Raw genomic sequence first — 22,071 nt, 5'->3', positions numbered from 1 at the left:
AGCAGCCAAGTGAATGCTTGACCATATTTTTGTCTGGCTCTAGCGAAACTGTGATCTGACAATAGAATACTTTTCTCTGGGTTTTCCTTCTTCCCCCAGGGAACCATACTTCAAGGGCAACCTGCTTGTCCAGCATATGAACATGTGGAAAATCCACTGCTATGCACTAATGATTTTCAGATGGGCAGTTGTTGCTGAAAATCATCCCAAGAGCAGCAGCTTCTCCATTGTAGCACCTAACCACTTTGGGATCTCATTGCTTATAGCTGATCTGAAATAAACCCTTTGCATTTATGTATAGGGTGGTAACATTTGCTGCATTACATATATGTAGTAACAAAATTTAGGGGAAAAGGAGGTAAAAAGTTACAGTTGTGGTTCTTTTTTGGCCATTGCAACGTGCATCAAAATCTGACATTTTAGCTTGAAAGTATAAATGTAGGAAAAAGTCGAGCTATGCCAAAGATCCATGACAGCAAGGGAGAAGCACCCTAAATATTGTCCACAAATGAATCATTTTCAAACTTTTGTTTTAAATATTTACAAGGAGACTTGTCACATGCTGGGAGAGAGAAGAACGAGTTTTAAATTTTAAATCATTTCTACTGCTGTTCTTCTCAGAATATGCATTCTTTTTAAACAACTTTCACTTTTCATCTGTAATTAAAGCCAAAGTTTTCTTTTAATTTTAAAAGCTTGTCCTTGGACTAAAATAACATGGAACATTTTTAAACATTGATCCAAGCTGCTGTAGATACATTTTATTTAAACCACAGAGCCTGCAGTTGGATTCCTCGCTTTGCCAGATCGGCTATGAACTGTAAGTGTGGCAGTAATGACTGTGGAGTTCTGGATGCTGCACTACCAGCAATGAGGGTTGTTTTTCTGGAGTTGTTTCTCCCTTTGGGCCTTATTCATGAATGACTTAATCTCTGTGTATGATCAAATGTCGTGCAAGTTACTGTGAACAGAAAAATCAAGGAATGCTTCTCTTCCCCACGTTCCTTACATGGAATTGCTGTGCCTGCCCAGCAAGCAGTTGGAGAGCAGTAAGGGTGGGAAGCAAGCAGCAGCAAAAACACACACAAAAAACCACCAGAAGCAATATAAAAAGAGTGAGACAAAGAAAACAAAAAATCTTGAAAGATTGGGTGTTCAAGTTGGATTGGGCTGTGCATAGACAGTACTAGTTTGCCCAGGCAGCACTAGCTGGCAGGGGGCTAGCAGGGATTTTGACTGGGGGGTGTTACGGGGTGATACATTCACCATGAAAAACAAAAGTGTTGACCAGTACTTTCTCTGGAGCATTGGCCGTAAAGATGATTTCTAGTGCATGTTTCTATTAGCTTGTTTCATCTTGGAAAGCAAACATTTACTGTTTTGATGGGCAGATCTTGAGAAGTTCAGGGAATCAATGCTTCTTAGTCTTTTTATCCTCTTGACCTAATTGCTTCTGTGGTGTAATTCTGTCCTTTTACAGGATGTTAAACCACTTCACTTGAAGCCAAGACAGAGATTTTCATTAGTTGTGATATTAATTACGCTATGTGTGCCGTACAAGGAACTTTTCTCATGATGTTTTGGTATTTTCTTAGAGATCCAACAGAATACAGGGGATGAAGTTGTACATAACTGTTTCCATATTTATACAGACCTATTCCTTAGTCTTTTAAGTTTCAACAAAGTTTTCACTTATGTTAGGTGCTGTTCTCAGTTAAGAGTGAAGAAAGGACTTAAATTATCAGAGTTGTTTTTCTCATCATCAGCACCCTCCAGCTTCTGCACAAAATTCTGTCCGTCTCTCCTTGCCCTGATGTGGGGACAGATTGCTGTAGCAGGACTCCCACACCAAACAGTGACTGGTGGGAAATGGGGAATAACTTGACTCATGCACTGAATTCCTCCAGCTGTCAGTGGGAGCTACACTTGTTTGTCTGGGACAATGACTGGAATAGTCATTTAGCTTTTTTTGAGACACTTTCAATCCCTTTTGTACTGACAATGGACTTAAAAGATGTACCTCTTTTCAGGTAGAGTATGGCTGGAGTATCATTTTAGCTCTAGGAGGCAAAAGATAGGAGAAAGGATGAAGGAGGGAAGGGAAAAAGGAAAACTCATAGCCAAGAAATAAATACAGGTGGGAAAATAAAGAACAGAAACTTTGAAAGATTGTAAAGAGAAGAGTGTTGGGAGAGGACGAGGAGAGGGGAATGCAAAATTGAGGACAAGAACAAAACAGGAGAGGAAATGGGAGAGCAATAGAGGGGAAGGAAGAGGAAAGAAATCAAAGGGATGAAGGTAAGATAAAATGCTGGAGAAGCAGATATGATGGAAATGCTGGTAGGAATCTGGAGTGTAATGGGGAAAGGCTCTAGAATAAATTAGAGATGCATAGGAGTTATTAGCATTTTTCATAGTCCAAAATGAGAAGTTTGACATTTTCCTTTTCAAAGTGTTTGAGAAACAAGGGTAGAAAAGCATTCAAGATATTGCCACTCTTCTTGGAAGGCCTGTTTTAATCTAATTACTATGTATTGGCATTTTTTTCTATCCTGCACAGGCTAAGAGCAAATACACTCCCAGAAAAGGGCATGACCTTGCTTAGAATACAAAGCAAATTAGTTCAAACTGTTGCTCACAACTCAGGGAAAAAACAGGATGTAGTCTGAGACTGGGAAATACTCTAGTTCTGGTGGCAGTGGTGGGGGTGTCTGTTCGCGTGGGGTGTATGGTTATTAATTTCCCAGTTTCTTGGTGCATCCACAATCCCTGACTAAGCTGGACACAAAAGTATAGAAGACTTTTCATACTTTGGCTTAAACATACCCAAGCAGACTTTGGTGAATTCCACCAAGACCTGTTTTGATAACCGTAACTAGTAGTTTTCAGGCTACTGTGAGACAGTTTGGCCAAGTGTGGAGGCTTCTCTGAGGCAGTGTTCTGAAAGTTTGAACGTCTCCCAGGTCTACTCCTTTCTGTAAATGATTCAGATCAGATATACAGCTCGAAAATTTTTCAAGTCATCATCTGTACATTGCAGGCAGAAAATCTTCTTAACCTATTGCATAGTTGGCTGAGGGCAATGTCTTTGTGCTCCTCTGAGATGAGCATCAGTCAGTAGCGTAGAAAGGACATCACCCAGGATGGACTGATAGTTTGATCCTGCATGGCAAGTCATGCATTCCTATATAGTTCATGATCTATATGAACCTAAAATATGTCATGCCAGATCAGATTATACATATAACTTTCAAGTTCAACAAAAGGTTTTGTTTCTTTTTCCCCCATCATTTTTAAAGAAACATAATGTATCGGAATTAAAAACATGATTGGTGATGACGAGTGGGTGGTTCTGTTTACCCTGCCACATTATATAGTACCAATTTTACTCCTTGTTTGGATAGCAGTCACAAGACCCAGATATCAAGCTGTGAAAGTATTTTTCTTGCAGCAGCCTTTCTTTTTTTGGCAGGCAGTGGCTTTGGAGATGCCTCGCATTTTGTCATGTGATTGGACTGCTGATGAGGTTTCTGTGCTGCCTCATTTTCCTGGATTCCATCTGAATTAACTCTTCTTTGGGTCACAATCATTAGCACACTTCTGAATGAGTGGGGCTTTGCATCATAGTGCAGTGAGCAACTAATACTTAGTCTCTGTAAGGAAACAGCCCGTAAAGAAGGAATTCGCTGCATTTGTTCCACGTGACAGAAATCTGTTTTCTGTACCTCCAGCTGTCCACATTGAAAACACATTCCTTCTTCACAGTAATATTCCTTCCCGAAACAAGGGAAAATGAGGGGAAGTGACTAGTATATAATCGTTCCATCTAAAAACATTCAGCTTAGTCTTGTAAACACATAAACTAGATCTTTGTAAACAAATGTCTTAATTTTCTTTAAACTGAATATTTAGATGTCTAAGATAGAAAAGCGGGATATGTCAAACATATGGTTCGTATTGCATCAGAGGCTTTCTTAATTTTGGTATTCTAGTTGAAAAGACATTTTTGAAAGCATGCTAACTTTACAGAAACTGATCTGTCTGACTCTCTGTTGGGTTTGGGTTTTATTCTTCCATCTATCACCACACTCTGGAAACATTTAAACATTTTCCACTTTAAATGTACAGCAGTAACAATATCCCTCATGGACTTTGAATTGCCCTCAGTACTTCAGGTACTTGATGTGGAAGCATGGTTTGGGGTAGTTGATGTTGGAGTACCGACAGACGTAAAGGGGAGAGGCATCAGGGAAGGAATAGGAGTAGGGATCATAATTTATTCATAAGTTTTTGCCTTATCCCTGGATAATTTATAACACAAAATGCCCTAGGCTAAGTAATATCTTTAACTGGGCAAAATTTCTATCCACATCAGAGAAATACTGCAGGTCTGCTTTAAAATACAAGTTATTTTATAAATGTCATGAAACAACTACCTGCCTTGGATAAAACAAAATTTCAGTTCGGCATTCAATATGTATTCATTTTTCCTCCTACAAATAATAGGCAGAAAGCTATTAAGTTTACATTTGAAGTAGAAAACACATTTGTATCTCAGGCACTGCCATTAGGTGTTCTGCTAGTGTGGGCTTTACCTGCAGGTGCATGCTCTGCAGAGAGCTGAGCAGAATACACATGCTTGCAGGTTGCAATGAGGTGGGATGTCTTGTAGAGCTGAGTTAGAGCCCCCTCACCAGCAGCACCCTGAGCCCTTTGCAGCGCAGGTGCTGGGCTCTGACCTGCTGCAGTGAGTGCACCAGATGTGTCAGTGGCTTTGGTCTGAATTCTGTGTAAATCCACCTTTCCCGAGCATACAGAATATTTAACAATAAATTACATTTTTTTAATGAACTAACCTGTAAAATATAAAGTCCACAAAGGTCATAGAGATAAATTTATTTATTAAATGGAAATACTTGGGTCCAAAAAACATTATGAATCATTTTGGTGTTTTAAGTTCGGGATGCAGGGTAAGTTATTCCAAAAATAATGGCAGCCAAATGTCATTCCCTCCAAACGTTTGTGTAATATCTATTTATCTGTGGGCAGATGACTGCTATGTATAATCAGAGGCAGACTTTTGTCAAATTGAGACTAAGTAAACACAGCTGAACACAAGCAAGTTGGACTACAACTTTTTTGAGTTTTGCCAGCACTGTTATGACCTTGAAAATTTGTGTTTCTTCATAGCAATCTGCTTTCAATATGGGAGAAATTTTAGTGTTTCAAATTAAGAAGTGTTGATTGGAAATTTGTTCTGTTTAATTTTACTATTTTTTTGTCCAAATAAATGAAAAGTGTGTATTTGCCCAAAGGAGGGCATATTTTCTGCTGCTTAGAAAATAGGAGCATTTTGTAAAGGAACGTTTCTTGCATGTATCTATGAGAACATTAACAACAGTTAGAGAAAGAGCTGTACACTCATCTGAAGCTCCATTATATAATCAGATAAAAATTTCCACCATTTCTTGAAATATAAATGCTCTTTTTTTTTTTTTTTTTTGTGATGTGCAAGTAAACGTAGCATTTAGGCAGATTTTATACTACTGCATATCTAGATGCTGTTTTCATCATCCTTGAAAAGTAGTACTTCTATTTATAAGTTTTGCCTATTTTTCTACAACTTAGTCCCCTACTAAACATTTTCTACAAATCCTGTTTTTCTCTGAGACACAAAAAGAAATGAGTCTGATTTTATTGACAAATGGGAGTACAATTTAAACCTTAACTTTAATATGCAAATTTTCCGCTTTTACATTACCAATCATTTGAGCAGAAAACATTTTACTCCTTTGATTTTAAAGGCCATAGCATGTGGTGTTTAAAGGAAGCTTTGGACAGAAGTCAGTCTTGCTCAAAAATTTGTCTTTCAGTAATTACAGCAAGTCAGTCTCATCCACTGCCAATATCTCTGTTTCAAGGCAATTCTTTCAAAGGGATATTTTCTAATTTTACGTTTTGTATACAAACCAGCTTACGCACCAAATTCAGGAGTAGAACACGGGCACAGCATTGTGGTGAGAGGAGACTTTCCCAAAGTCCTTGTGCCTCATACCCATGTCATACTTCCCAGTCTACCTTTTTTGGAGCAGCAATTACCATTTTCAAATTTCTAACAAATTCTTACAGCAACAACAGTTTAATGCCATCAGCTAAGTGTACACAGCACCTTGTGTTTGATGAGTTGCTACAGTATGGCTTTGACTTTGCAAGCCAAGTACCATCCCAACAGGTAGTCTTGGATGGTTTTTGAAAGAATCGCAGTGGAAGTCTTTTCTTGCTTCTGTTTTCTCTTCCCCTATCAGTAGCAAAAGAAAAATTAAGATGCAGTTGGAAATGGAGAGGAGGTGGAAGAGGAAGATGGGAGAAAGAAGACATCATGACTGAAAAGCTATTTAAATTGAGAACCACAAACAGTGGTTGTGCCTATACATTCCTGTACGTTCCTATACTTTTTACTGAAATGCAGATTTCAGACACAAAGCAGGAGATGCTGCTTCCAGGCCTGGCTGAGCAGTGCGGCCTCTTAACATTAACCAAAATCATCTGGAAAAGGCCATGATGACAGGGTTTTTAGACACTGTTGTTTCCTCTGGGCAGTTCCTCCTTGGGGACTAAGGGTACAGACACATTGGTGGCATCCCGGTTCTTATTCTGGGATTTCTGCTTCATCACAGAGGCTAAATGAGGCTTGTAAAAATAAAAATAAAACCAGAATGTGCCAGGTGTCATCTAAGCCTATAAAGTGGGCCTCTGGGTGCTTGGAGGGTGCAAGGCGGGTACTAATTGCGAAGTTTAGGACCATCAGGTAGAACTTGCCTTGAGTTACAACAGCTTGCGGCAGCTGGCTGTTTGAGGTGCAAGAGGAAGGGGAGAGCCTCGCTGCGGATGGGGCTGTGAGTGGTCAGCAGCCTTCAGGGTGCATTGAGCAGCCCTCAGGATGATCCTACCTGAGATGGTAGTTGCCTAGGAAGTGCTCTCAGGAGAGTATTTTAAAAATACAGGCTTAACCTTGAGTTGGGGTTGGGGTTGGTGGTGCTTGCCAGCACTAGCTGAGTCCTGCCTGCAGGCTGGGTGAGCCGCTCTCTCAGTGGTGCTCTGAGGGGCTGGTTTTGCCAACCCCTTGCTAGTTTCTTCATCTGAAGTAAAGCAGTTGGTGGCAGCCAACTAGGTAGGTTGTGCAAGTGCTTTGTGTGTCCTGATGAATCTGTAGGTTCAAATGTAATGTTTGCTGGTGATGCCGTGGTCTTTTGCCCACTGTTGCAGAAGGAGGGTGGGGAGGAAAGCAGGCATTGTCCAAACACAGGATTTGCTGCATCTGCTTTGCAGACCCTTTGCAGGTCTCCATAAACTTCACAAACTGTGATGTACAGGCTATTGTTCCGTGGGAAAGCTTTGGCTCACGGGCAAAAGGAAAAAGTAAAAACGCTTGCAAAATGAAAGAAAAAGCTTTTATTGTTTTAAAAGTGGAAACAGAAGTACTACTAATAATAGCAGCAAGTTAATTAGAGAACATGCAACATTTCAGTTCACAGAGCTTAAAGCCTTTGTGTTGTAGCTGCCTGGCTTGCATGGCTGCTTACAGTCCTCTTCTCATTCTCTGTCCAAAGGCTCAAAGCCTAGAGCTGGACTGTGTTGGAGGGATCAAAGGATCTCAGTTTTTTTCACCATAGTTATTCCCTAAAAAATATGAATGTTATTTATGTCTCGAACCACGGCTTCCTATGTCATTGATTTTCTTTATGGAAGTGGAAATTCAGGATCTTAATTCTTAAAAGGGAGGTAAGGATATAAGGCTATCTGTACAAATACCTGATTGTTGCAGATATGGCTTACCCTTAGGAAAGCATCTAAGCAGGTCAGGGAAGACATGTAAGCAAATTACAGAAGTGTGAGTTACTTGGAGATAAATTTGATTGCTCCTCAAGCAACAGGTCCACAGTGATTTCCAACGGTATCTGTGTGAGGAATTGCATTCTATGAATACAGATATTTTCCATATTTTTATGCATCCGTATGTAGCCCAGTTTCCCCTGATTGAAGACCCTGATGGTTGAAGGGGTTTTTTTGATATATGGTAACAGGAAGAAAGACTGGTTATACATTCTGATAAAGCTTCTGAGTTGTTTTTGATCTACAGATCTTTCAAATTATTCAAAAGTCATATTTTTTGAAGTATGTCAGTTGATTTAACCATAAATACTATATGGCTTTACCATAAATATGTATGAGTGTTTTAAGTCTGATACAGCAAACTTGCAGGAAAGAATTCCTTAATAGAAATTTCCTGACTTCCAGGAAAATATGTATGAGCATATGTAAAACAAATATGTAGAAAAATATGACATTATTGCCTTCTGCACCTGTCTTGCATACTTTTGAAGCACCCTATCTCTGTGCCAACCTGACATTTTTAAACAAACAGTATTCACCCTGTTTGGGGGAAAAAATTTGTGAGGGGTTGCTTTAGATAACATTGTATTTGATCTTGGAGGCTGATAGCCAGCAATTCAATTAGGTTTTAGAAGAGGCTATTGGCTTTCGCTGCTGTTAGATCATGTCCACTACTGTGACTTGGGCTACACTGGTCAAGGTAATCAGTGCCTTTTTGGGAGAAATATGTCTAATAGTTCTGGATAATGAATTTTTCCCCTGTGGTAATAATACGTTGTGCTTCAGTAATTTGTCATTTTATTAGTACAAAGGCATGGATTACTTTTTATCACTCATTATTTAAAAGATGTATTATTACTGTCACAATTATTATTACTACTATTTTGGTATAGTTGCTATTTAGGTATAGTTTCCAGTGTCCAGTGTAGCTTTTTCAGGTGAGAGCTATTTGCAGTGATCTCAGAGAATCGGCATCTTCACTCAGAGAAACAGCCTGGGCATATTGCCCATGGATCGGATGCTCTCTATTTGAAAGCAAATCTGTTTGGCTTGAAATATTGTGGCTTAGGGTCCTCTAGAGCTCAGCAATTGCATCTTTGCAAACTACTCTTCTTGGGATGAATGGCAGAGGGTTTGAATACACCTCATTATGCAGTGTGTCCTACAGTTAGAGCAGCCAAACGGAACAGTAATAATCTCTGCAGCACCATGGAGTGAGTTTTACAGAGGCCCCAAAATGAATGCAGTTGTGTAATACCAAGAACTGCAAGCAGTATATTGAGGTCAGGATGAGCTAGTAAGCCCTGTGTCCCTGCAGCAATCTTTGCTATGATGTAGGTCCATTAATGTGGCACAGCATTGCTGTCGTGGCTCAGGAAGCATGCTAAGCCATGTGGATACATGGTGCCCTGCTACGGGGTGCACGTTTACTCAAGCGTGCCTCAGCATCTGAGGCCCTGAGTGCTAAGAAGTCTGAATTCAGTCCCGTGTTGTTATCAGTTGATGATGCTTCCCTGCTGGTTTCTTGAAAATCACTGTCTCCAAAAGCAGCACTGTGTGTTGAATAACAAACCCCTTCACATTCAGACTCTTCAGGTTTGGGAATTGAGCCAACATTCTTGAAGAATGATTTAGTGGCCAATAAACATCTGCAAAGTCTGTTAGACTGTCAGAGGCAGTAACACTGAAAGTAAAGATCATATCAGTAGCAATTCCCCTATCCTGACAAGGCATTCAGTGCAAATATTTGTTCAGTCATCCTTGCTCTCATTCCCGTTATCACAGACAGTTTCACATGTTTTGCCAAAAGAGCAATTCCATCTTCTTCCACAAAGCTGTTCACATCCAAGGCCTTTGCAATGTTAAATACTGGCCTACTACTGTTTCAGGACCTCCCACACATGCTCCTTTGCAGTGCAAGAGCCTCATCAGTCTTACGCAAAGATTCCACTGTGAAGGTCTCTTACAACTTTCAATTAGTGAGCATCTGCAGTGTTATGGTTTTGCTGCTCCTTGAGGATTCAAGCTTGGTTTGGCTGATTTATTACACTGCACCAATCTCCATGATAGCCAGGATGGTCTTTGAGCTCTTCTAAGTACGAATCTCCTGCGGAGTCATTGAAATTGCACTGTGCCAGGACTCAAACCATTTTAAATACAAGATGATGTTTGGAGAAGAAAGAGGTGTTTCTGCTTCTTCAGAACCTCTTGGCAAATAGGTACATCTTCCTGAATAATTCTGGGCACACGAATCTTGTGCTCCAAGAGCCTTCTCCCTTTTGCCTGGTTTGCTATGCTGCCTCTTGCTTGGTGAATAGGAAGACTGAAAACACAGCCCTTCTTGAGATACCTCCCAGTTTACTAGAATCTCTGAGGGCCTGTTCGGAAGGTGTCTGGGAATATTTAGGTTTGGAAAGAAACCCTGTAATGGAAATAATAACAGTGCAAGTTGTGGTGAGCAGGAGCATGAAGGCTGCAGTAGCTTCACAAGGGAAGGCAAAGGTAGCAGAACTAAAAATTTGATTCAGAAATAATGCAATCAAACATCAAAATAATTATTGTGCAATTGGAGGTGAGAATAATCCACAGGCTACTATTACCCCTGTAGCTCACTCAGCAGTGTTTCTTTCTGCTGCTTATTCTGCATATAGTTAGGGAGGTGTGTGACTACAGCTTTCTGGGTAGGTTCCTCTAATTCCTCAGATTGCTGAATAAAAGGGTTCCCATCACATTTCTAGCTAGATGAGGAAAGAGTTACTTTTCTGATATATGTGAGCTGGCCCAATTTGAAAGAAGCTTTAAAACCCAGCTCACATCCTCACTGGGTGCTCATTTCCACTTCTCTACAAGCAAATCACTAATGTGAACACAGCTGAGCATCTCTGAGGACAGGATGATTAATTTCATGATGTGCTGTTCAGTGTCATATGATACGTTCCATCTGGTCTTTTGCAAACTTTAATGAAGTTGTTTTCATGAGACGTCTGTAGGATTTTACGAATGGGGAACCGAGGCACCAAACAATTACAATTTGAAGTCATTTTAGATACCTAATATCTTGTGGATGCTCATCATTTCGTGACTATATACACTCAAAGCACAGCTCTTGTTGACTTCATTTGCACCTGTGAGCGCTCAGCACTGCTGAAGATGAGAGCCTAGGCTCCCAAGTTGGAGTCCAGAGACTGGGGAATATATCGTGGCATCTGTGAAAAGGTCAGTTAGAATAACTTATTGAGCCCCACACAAACTTGTAGCACAAGCAGAGAGACTGTCTGTCACTAACATGATTTACCTGGTGTTGTTAAATCCATCTGAGTATCTTTTATCTTCTTGCTTTCCCCACCTGCAGCAGCCTTGGAGCTGCTGTGCCATGACACTGAGGTTGTGCGGGGAAAGGTCTCACCTACTGCTCCAGGTTTGGCCCCAGAGCAGGTCCATCCTGCACCTCAGGGTGGGGCAGTGACCACAGAAAATACCCTATGTGATCATACTGCTGTATCTCACAGTATGCTTAGTGGGAAGGCAAACTGCTTAGGCATTCCCATTTTTATTCACACATAACATAGAAGAGGATACAGATATGCATATATGTGAATATATCTGTATCTATTTTTAGAGAGAAGTAATTTTTAAAATTTCACATGTAATGCCGTGATTTGTAGGATCCATTGTGCAGCAGTTGTCTGGGGTTACCATGAGGTTCATATGCAGCTTACAGCCATTTTTATGGCTGATGGAGCCCTGTGTGTGCTTGTGTACTTCCACACAAACTGCTTCAATCTTTATGCTTGTGATTGCACAGAGTGCAGTAAGTTTGGGACATAACTTAGGTACCTGGGGTTTAGTATTTGGACATAAATATTGTGCACATTTCTGTACCCGATACAGTGAATGGAAGTAACTGTATTTGAAAAGATCATATTTGTCAGTCCCTTCTTTATCTTGCAGGCAAATGAAAGAAACAGTGAATTTCCTCTCTCTGACAGACTTACTCATTCTTTACTCCGTGCTGCTGGCTAAACACACCCTGGAAATCAGTTCTGGCATTCACTTAGAAGTTCCTCCACTTGCTTGAAAATACAGCACCTTGTAATTTAAATTGCCTTTGTGCAGCATATGCCATGTCTGAGCCTGCTTGGCTCCCAGGGGCAGGAGAGGAGCTGGCTCCTGCAAGCGGGGCCGCAGGAACGGGGGGCACGTTTCTCCGAATTCTGCAGGAGGCTTCTGAAAATATCCTGTGTGCATGCATTCATATCATAACATTACACCGCATATGTAGGGTCTGCTCCCAAACCCACAGCCAACTAGCATAACAAAATCAGATTTTACTGCTGTAGTGTCAGCATAGGGTTGAAATATGGCTTTGAAACCCTCCCTTTCACCCTGCTTTTTTAATGAAAAACAATCGGGCTGGAGTGTAATAGTGCTTACCCTGGCTGCATTTGACTTCAGCTTTTTACTTTTAAAGCCTTATTTTAGGCTTTAAGAGCTCCCAATTAAACTTTTTAGATCCAGAATGAAAGGCTGAACGTGCCTGCCTGCACAACAGCGAGATTCCTGGGTGGGAAGAGGATATTTTTATATTAAAAATAAAGAAAATTAACACAGTGGTATGTTTTCTCCATTCATACCCCTTACTCATTGTTTTTCTAATGAATCTTCATTTGCCATTTTTTCATTTCCTTTCTTTTAACACCTCTCATACCCTTTCCTTTATTTCTATTTTTTTTCTTCCTCTTCCCCTTTCTTCTCTTTTCTTTATTTCACTCTCCCCCTTCCCTGCTGCCTAACTTGGTTTTCATTGTTAACCCATAGCAGTTTGTAGTAGGAGGGCTAACTATTTCATCCTTCCAGTCAGCACAGCACCTGCTCGAAATCCCTTTCTAAATAACACCCAAAAAAATGAAGCCTAGGTCAGATATTTGTTTATCCATTATGAAATGCATGTGGGAGACTATCACCAAGGAATCTGACAACATTACACTATTAATTACATAACAATTCAACAAGGAAAGATTTGATTTCAGTCAGCTTTGCAGCAAACTTGAAAAGGAAATAATACCATATAACCATCAGTTCGTTAATAGTTTGCCTCCAACACTACCGAGCCCCAACTCCCATTATAAGCTCTACTAAAGTCCGGCTAAGAAAACAAGTCTCACCGTGCCCTGCATCTCACCAAGGAGAACACACTGTCACTGGCCATGGGAAATTTAGAGCCAGCCGTGACAGTTCTAACAATGAGTTGATTTACACCAGGTTTGTATCTAGTTTACTAACTCATAAATTCTTACATGCAGGTGCATAGCCCAAGACTGTAAGACCATTTGCACCATGCCTACTATTATGTGAGGCTTTCAGTGCACTTATTAATGCAAACGTTAATATAGACTTGCAAACTCAGTTCTCTTTTATGGTTTATAAAATACACCTATCCCAGTCTCTGTGGGCATGTACACTCATTTTAAAAAAAATCACATCTATTAAAATGTAACTAGATGCCTACTCCCACTTCAGCAGACTTCAGGCTGCACAGGGAAGAAAAGTCTTCAAGTTCCCAGGTATTCAGGAAAAAAACTTTAGTGGTACCATTCCCTCACAGTCAAAGCTTATACCTGATGTTTTGGTGTAAGAAACAAATTTCAGAGAAAGATTTCCCTCAAAAGGCTTCATCTGAGGGATGATGGGAAAAGTCTATTTCCAACATTGGCGAGACCCAACCTATCGGTCTTAATGCAAGAGGTCAGACCAGGGCTAAAGCTGTTCCTGGAAAAAAAACACCATAAGAACAGGGAAAAATATTCACTGTAGCTGTCACTGTGAACATAAATTGTCATCATGCAGTTTGTTCATCTGAAAGGACATAACAGCTGATGACAGGTCAGTTGTTATACTTGGTGTCACTGTGAAGCCAAAGGAGTGAGGTAACGGGGTTTGGGGGTGACTTCATTACAGGCTGCTCTATAACCTCCTCCTGGAAGAAAGAGCGAGCAGTGGTGAATGAAAGCTTTGCTGAAAAGGAGTTTTCTCTAGAGCCTGGGCCCAGAGCTCGTTCCTGCAAGTTTCTGACAGCTTTCCTCCTCCCACCCAACAAAAGGACATGGTAATAAATCTTTGTCAGTAGAAATCTGGTAGCCCCCTGAGATCAGACCAGCTGTGATTGGTATCATGCGCACTCCCAGGTCACGCTGCCTCGCCATGTCCGCAGCCACAGGTCATCTGAAACTCCGGTGGGGACTTTCATCCCTCCACCAAGAGGCTCTGCTGCACAAGCACTGCCAGCCCCAACCAGGTGGTTTCACACAGACCTGCCCAGGCCAGGACCTGCTCTGCGCAGGAGTGGCTTCATGAGGGCCAACACTGAGCGAATCCCATATGGAGGTGTCCTGGGGTCTGCAGGAGGTCAGCCGCTGGGGTGAGTTTGGGGAACATTTCTGTAGGAGACTCTGTGGTTTGGAGTCTCTTCCAGCATGAGCTTTCCTGTCTGCACTTCTCCATAATTCATCCTTAATAGATCTCATGTCCCTGAGGAAACCTGAGAGGATGATGCAAAAGGAAAAGAGTTTTAAGAGTTTCTGTGCTGGATCGGATGAGTCCTGTCTATGCGTAGAAAGCCTTTGGTATGTGGGTCACTGGCTGAGCAGTGTCAATGATCAGAAACTCATTCGTCTGTTCACATTAGGCTCAAAATGGGAGTCCTGCAAGTGTAAGCATGGGAAGGCCAACACCTGCTTCCTCCAATTCAAGCTAGAGGAGCTGAGGTTTGCTCTGCTGGGGTTTTTCAGAAGATGCTAAAGTCTGCAACAAGATTAAATGACATTTCTTGTAAGAGGAAAGGGCCTGGCCTGGTGCTTCGGGCTACAATTTCCCCTCCTTTGCACTGCTGGGCAGCCTGCACTAAGCCACCTTCCCTCCCAATATGTGAGTGAACATTAGTGATGTGTGATTCATGGTATACTTTGGGATCTTTTGGGAGGAAGGGAGCTGTGTCAATGCAGAAGAATATAGAAATATTAAGGCCAGTTAACCCAGTTTTGTTCTTGGAGAACCAGAGATGTGAAAGTCGTGTATTCCCTGAAATTGCGGTTTGGAAAATGCTAGCATCAAGGTGTGCATGTGACCTACAGAAATACCTCATCTTAACACTAATTTACTCACACATGTAAACTGCATTTTTCATGCAGCTGCCCCAATGTATTTCCTGTTCCTCCCTCATTTTCCTCTCCTTTTTTGTTTTGAAAATGCTGGTCAACACATGTTAAGCCAGAGTCTCCAAAACCAACAAAAGAAAGTTAAGGAGAGGCAGCAAGAGAAACAGCTGAATAACATTGCCAATTTTAAAATGAAGATAAGTTATACAGGACCTTTTATTGAACCAACAAATATTTTATGGTGTTCACCATTTGGGGCCAGCAGTTCTTTTTTTCCCTTAGTTTTGAGCTAGAATAGAAGGTGTGTAATTCGTCAGGAATCTGTACACGTTTAAGTAGCTTCAAGAAATATGATGGCCATGTGGGACTGACCTATTGTGTCTTTACTTCCATGTCCATTTTTTCCCCACTACATAATGTTCTGTACCCTTTCCTCTCTGTCTCGTTCCCTCATTCACACGTTCTTTCCCCTGTTGGTTTCAAGCCATCTTTTCTTTGTCAGTGTTACCTGATAACACAAAGCAGGGTTTTAAGCCAGTTGTTGCGGTTCAGCTTGAGCTGTATATAACACCAAGTGGGGGAGCAACATAGATGCTTCTTGGTCCTACGTAAGTGGTTGGTCTTTCCTTTGCTGTTCCCAGCAGGGCTTTTAGGAGAAGTCAGTTCATCACCACACACGTGTGATATTCTTAAGTCAGAATTCTTAGATCCAAAGAATAAAACGTAACCATAATTAACATTATTTAGCACACCTCTGAAGTCATCCAAATATATAAGTTATTAGTCTGGATTCAGCGAATGGTATGGGTCTGAATTGTTCTGAAATATTTGAACGTGCTGAAAGCACCACGTAGCCAGAGAGCCTTTGTATATTGTAAGTTGGAGTTAGGCATATGTGCTACAGTATTTATACTCTGGCTTTCTTCTCTAATACTGGATGAAGTATGTAAAAGGACACTGTGTATGTACTTAGATGTGTATCTTCTTGTGAATTATTTGTTTCTTATTTTGACAACAGTCAGGTGTAATGACAGTGTACTGGAGGTAAGTGATGATACTGTGCAGCTGAAGGATGGTTTGCCTGCAAGAACCCTGGAGTTTATTTTCTTTGGGTGGGCCTTTCTGATAGCAGAAGGACAAAAGAAAACATTTTAAATATAGGAGAAATCCTGGAAAATTCTGCTCTTAAATGCTTTTGAAATGGTCATAGTATTGCCTAGGCATGTTGTCTTTGGACTTCTGAGACTCATTTCCATCTCTGCTAAAATGGGACTGCAGGCTACCTTGCAAGAGAGCTGTCAGGATCAGCCAGTGAATATTTATGAAGAAATTTCGTGGTGAAAAAAAAGATACATATATGCTACATATATTATTAATAATTATGTGAGTCCTGAAAAATACCATACTGTATCACAAAGCTGGTATTGTCTACTGACTACACCCTTGGCACTGTGTGCTACAGTAAACTGTATACTGAAAACTCATACTAATGGAAAGGTATACAGGATTCCATTGGTAAGTGATTTATAGTGACTTCCTATTATAAACAAGAGGGAACAAATATCCCGCCTTGCTGGTTTCTTTGGGCAGATGGTGAGAGCAGAATGAGACATTCCTGGCCAGGCAAAAGCTGATTCTCTGGATGCTTGCAACTGGGAGCAGAATGAAGCACCAGAAAGTGAGGTATAAATGACAATCCCTAATTATAAATGATTCACTTTCCATTTTCATAGTGTTTAAAACTTTCCAGTTGTAGAGCACATGACCACTGTGATTTCCAACCTTGTAACAAAAAATGTTTCTGATGTTTAATATTAAATAGACTTACTATAGGATCTCAATTTGTGCTGAAAGCCTACCAACATCCTTTCACAAGAAGCACATTGCTTTCTGAGACAGAATAAACCGCCTTCAGCAGCAGCTTCTTTTTGTGTTTCAGTTAATAAATAAGCTATTGAGCACAACTGTAGTTTGTTTAGGAAAGTTATTTGTCCTGGTCAGTGGTATGCTGTTGATAAACTTCAGTATATTCCCTATCAAATGTCTTGGGAACTGCATGGAATATAATAACGCATCAGCATTGTCTTTCTCTGGAGTCACTTGACACATTGATCTAAGCTTGAGAAGTCTGTAGGGGTTGAAATTTGTGTGACAGCCTGCCTTAATCCAACTAGTGAGAGGACCACACTTTTTCAGGAGAGATCAGACGTGGGTGCTGCCTGAGGTGTGTTAGATTAAAGGCAACCACAGCACTTGGAGAGGGCAGCTATGGTGCATCCTTGGTACCTTGTATAAAGTGCTGCCTCTCAGGTAGTGAGAGAGGGCTCATGAGTGAAGCTCGAGGCCTTCCCATCAGCACTTGCTCTAGGGTGAGTCTTTAGATGAGACTACTTGGTGAGAATCGGTATGCTGCATCATTTTTCCATTCTTTCCGTCACCATTTCCAGAGATACTACCCAGTCCCAGTACCATTTCCTCATTGCCTCAGAGAAGAAATCTAGGAACATGTTGTGCAAAAGCCAAGAAACCAAACACTTTACATATTGAGAATGCTGTTCTTCAATTATATTCATGAAACACTCTCACCAAAATGTTGCTTTTACCATTGAAACATACTTTGCAGTTGTTGTGTGGATATGTCAAATATAAAAAGCTTTAATTATCAAAAGCTCTATTTATTAGTTGGGTGTAGAGCAGGTAGATCACAAAAGATGAAGAAAAAGCAAAATGTTGGGCAAGGTTCACTTTTTTTTTCTTTTAATTTGATAAAATCTTGTTATCTGTGTTTCCTCTCTTGTCAGTAAAAAGGCAGACATGGCCAGACTGTGTTTCTTCTGAACTGAGCTAAGCAGTTAAGGCTGTAGTTACGCCAACAGTTTAATCTCCAAAGGAGAGATATGGTCCACCCTTCTTCCAGATCACAGCATACGGATGATAATGCTGACCAAAGGGAAGCAGTGGGAGGAGGTGGCCATGGAAGAGGGCTCCGCAGTCAAGTTTTGCAGCAACACTCAGGGATGTTGGGCTGTGGTGTTAAATAGGTGGGCTGAAACCTCTTCTTGGAGGACATCTCTGCTGTTTGTGAATGAAGTCTGGACAACTAGCCTGGATAAAGATACATGACTTAGATGGCAGGTTTGTGGCAAGTGAGGTGAACTCTACTCTTCCTTTTGAGTTGAATCGAGTTGGTTTAACCAGCAAGATGTCAAGGAGAGCATGGGGAATGGTCTTTGTCTTTCTCGATGTGTTCATCCCCATCCAAAAAGTGATGGCAATCCTTATTTCATTCACTAAGGGCTGTTCAGACAGCTGCTTGGATGCTATGGTAATGCAAACTGGGATATGCTGTCAGAGGTTTGGTATAGCAGAAAAGGATTTTTGGCAAGAAAAAGGAGGCCTGTGCTTTGAAATGATGGATTTTCAGACTTCATTGTACTAACATGCTTTTACAGCAATTATTAGCAGGAGCTTTGCAAATTATCAGTGATGGTTTTATTGTAACCCAGTTTCAAGTTTCTTTGACATAAATTATTTGCTTGAAAAAAACATAAAACCTGAAAGGAATAAAAAAAGACTTGTAATTCAGGAAAAATCTTCAGCAAAGGTAAAGAATGGATAGCTCTCTGCTCCTAGATTTTATTTTTTAGCTTTACTATTGCTTTTATATACCATGGGCAAACTGCTTTCTTTTAGAGCTGGCTAAACACCAGTAAAAAATATTTGCAAATGCTCCTTCAAATAAACGCTGGAATTGGAATGTGTGTCACCATTCACACCTACTTTCCTCAGAAGTTTGTACAAGCAATTTTTTTGTTCATAGGAAATATTTTCCAAGAGCAAAAGAAACTGACAGATGCTTGAGAGAGGTGTATTTATATCCAGGTTTGCTCTGGCAATGATGTTCTCTATTACTTGCCATTTCCATTTCTATACCTTCTGACCTATTCAGTCCTAAACCGCCTCTTTAAAATTGTATCTATTTAAAAAAAAAAAAAAAAAAAAAAAAAAAAAAAGAAGCAGGGCTGAAAAATTATTTGTAGCCAAGTACAGCATGAAGAAGGAGACTTTGGGTGTCATTCGGTACCTCCCTCTGGATCAAATGTTTCTTTTTTCCTTGGTTCTCTCTTCTCTGTATAGATTGAACTTCCCCCTCTTGAATCCCATTCAGTCATTGATCTAGGAGAGCTTAAGAGATACTGATTTAAGATGTGCTCGTTTGGAACAAAATGTGAACCTTGATCACTTGTGGACATTTATTTATAAAGCTGTTTTGCAAAAGGATGGAGGCCTGCTAAATCAAATAGCCTGGCAAACATCTGACCTCTGAAATTACAGCTGTTCTCCCTGCATTTCTTTGGTGAGACAGCTCTTTAGTCGTTGCCTCCAAGTGCTGGGGAGTGCAGCTGGGCTGAGTTGTATGTATGAGAAAACAGGCTGCTGGTCGGTGGTGGGAAAAGTCACTCCTAAATGGAGAGCTACCAAGGATTGCAATGTGCTTTGAGACTTATTCCACTGGAAGCTCTGTTTAAAGAGAAGATCAACTTTTAATTAACAATCTGATGGAAATCTAGCAATAAGGTTGATTTTTTATTTGGGAATCTAGCCTCATAAAGAGGTGCATTACTTTATGAGATTTATGCTGCGTTTAGGGGCTTTTTGGGTCTTGTAGCCATTAGTGCTCATGCTGTTGTTGTTTCTTTTGTTTGATTCATTCTCCATAGGTGTTGCAGTTAGGTATCAGCTTCTCGTTCCTCTATCATGTGTTTCTGTGTCAGGATAGCAAACCCACTGAATAAAGCTTATACATTTTTGCTTGGTGATTATTTCTGGCTTCTCTGCAGTGTGAGGACTTAATGAATGAACAAATGTGACTCTTGATGGGAAAGTGTAGCTTATGGCTGTGATGCAATTTCATCTTTGAAGGATGTTAACCAAGTGTGTTTGTTACTTGTGTCCTTCTCAGCCTGCCCCTGTGACTAAGTTGCAGCCTGGGCAAGGAGCACATTAAAAACCACACACATCATGTGTGCATGGGTGAAAGTCCTATTTTTAGTGCATACAAGAAGGCATTCACTGAAGGGCAATGAAGCTGATTTTTATTTTTAGGTTTTGCAATTCCTTGTGTTCTTGGGATTTATGGTTTGAAAAACTATCTGTATCACTCTGCAAAATGTAGGTGAACCTCCAAGACTAGCTTTATTCTCACTATTGCCAAGATAACTTTTTTCAGACATAGACTGGTGTGGGATGCGCTGGGCAGGGTTCAGCACCAGTTCTGCCAGTGCGATTCTGGTGAGGCACAGTGAAGGTCTGCCTCACCAAAGCCTATTTCTCTAAGGTCATGTCTGGGGAACCTCCCTACTGCATTATTTTTTAACATGTGCCCTGCTTCAAGCTCAGTGTAGATTTCTCCAGGCAGATGTTTGCATGAAGCTGGCCCTTTATATGTGTCGAAACAAAGGTTTTATTTGGAAATCTAGTATCAATTTTGGAATTAATCTTGGGTTATTTTTCCATATGCCTATTCCATGAACTTCCTTGTTTTAAAAACTATGAAAAGGAAATTGACATGTTTTTCTTTGTTTTCAGAAACTCTGGAGAATGGACCAAATAAGTGTGAAAGGTGAGTAAGGGACTTCGCAGTTTTCCAAAATAATAGTAATAATAATAATATTAATAATATGTAACAGTTTTCCTGACATCACATAGCTAAATAAGCTGTACATGTAAATATTTGTTATTGCTTGAATCTAGCGCAGCTAACAGAAAAGGAACCAGCAAAGATGAAACATACTGGAAGGAGATCAACGCAGCTATGGCCCTAACGAACCTTGCCCAGGGGAAGGATAAACTGCAGGGAACTACCAGCTGCATCATTCAGAAATCATCACATATATCAGAAGTAAAGACTGTTAAAGTGCCATTAGTTCAGCAGTTTTAATAGATGGGTCCTTTTTTCTGTCAAACGGACATTTTCCTCGCAGGATTGGTTTTCAGCAAAATCAGATTCACAGATATGAGGCAAATGTAGAAAATAGGCCCCCTTTTACAGTATGGTCGGTTTAAAAAAATAATGTTTCTTTTGACTCAGACGTTTTCATTGTATTAAATGAAATGTTCAATTGCTTCTATAAAAGGCATGTAAATTATAAAAAAACCTGTTTTTATCAAAACATTAACTTATTTTATGTTAATCAAAGTGCGCATAAGATGTTTGCATTGCTATTACAGTAAGTGCCTTGCTTTCAAAAAATAAGCTATAACGTGGGCATAGTACAACAGTATTATGCCTCAAAATGACAATGCCATAATGCTTAAACTTTGTATATTATTCCAAGTGGGCTTAAGCAGCCTAGGGCTAAACACATTACTGCTGGAGGCCCTGGAGACTTGTGCTTATCTGACTTGTCCAAATTGACAAGTCTTAATGAAATTGTTACATCATTTTCTCTCTTTTTAATCAACAGTGTTATGAAAAATGTACAGTATGTTTTGTCAAAGTGACGATGAGGTTGTTATGCATGTTTCTTACCTGTATATGCAGTATATTAAAATACCAAAATCATTCCTTTGAAAAGTGCAATACTCTAGAACACACAAATTTAGGAAATAAGTTAATTGTTTAGATTATTTTGAACTTATACATATGCTCCCGGCTATGTTGCTCACTAAAGATTTCTAGTTGAGAAGGTTCTAGCCAGACTAGCTGTAAATTCAAGTTGAATTTCTATAATTTTAAAGTTTTGCTAGTGACTTACTGAAGTTTTGGTAGAAGTAAAATTGATTTCTTCTCGTACAAAACTGAATCTGTGTGCCATGCATTATTTGGAATGGAGCTCAAAAAAGTTTCCGTGATGGAACTTACTACTTTAATGTGGTTTAAACATTTTTATTTTGTAGGTACTGCATAAATGAGGACAGTTGATTGACAGTTCACATTTCAGTGACAAAAAGCTATAATATAAACTATCAAAGCCCAAACTAGAAACACAAATGGGAAATGAAACATTGAAAAATCTCAGCA

The 22,071-nt window shown here is 40.2% G+C and overlaps 1 protein-coding gene across 3 annotated transcripts in view; it reads left to right on the top strand.

Annotated features, from left to right (window-relative positions):
• Nucleotides 1–21,644, top strand: part of MKX (mohawk homeobox) — a 46,231-nt gene extending 24,587 nt beyond the window's left edge. For 2 of the 3 annotated variants that reach the window (XM_042802270.1, XM_042802269.1), the window contains 2 exons: nt 20,637–20,670; nt 20,802–21,644. In XM_042802270.1, coding sequence (XP_042658204.1) covers nt 20,637–20,670; nt 20,802–20,988 — 221 coding nt within the window. In that variant the 3' untranslated portion in view covers nt 20,989–21,644. The remainder of the gene's footprint in view (nt 1–20,636; nt 20,671–20,801) is intronic. The other variant, XM_042802271.1, reaches the window with a different exon arrangement.
• Nucleotides 21,645–22,071: the final 427 nt, after the last annotated feature.

This window comes from Tyto alba, unplaced genomic scaffold (genome assembly GCF_018691265.1).
Source record: "Tyto alba isolate M040663 unplaced genomic scaffold, T.alba_DEE_v4.0 Super-Scaffold_38, whole genome shotgun sequence".
Classification (NCBI taxonomy): Eukaryota; Metazoa; Chordata; class Aves; order Strigiformes; family Tytonidae; genus Tyto; species Tyto alba.
The sequence above is the reverse complement of the archived record's forward strand: the minus strand, read 5'-3'. Positions and strand labels throughout refer to the sequence as shown.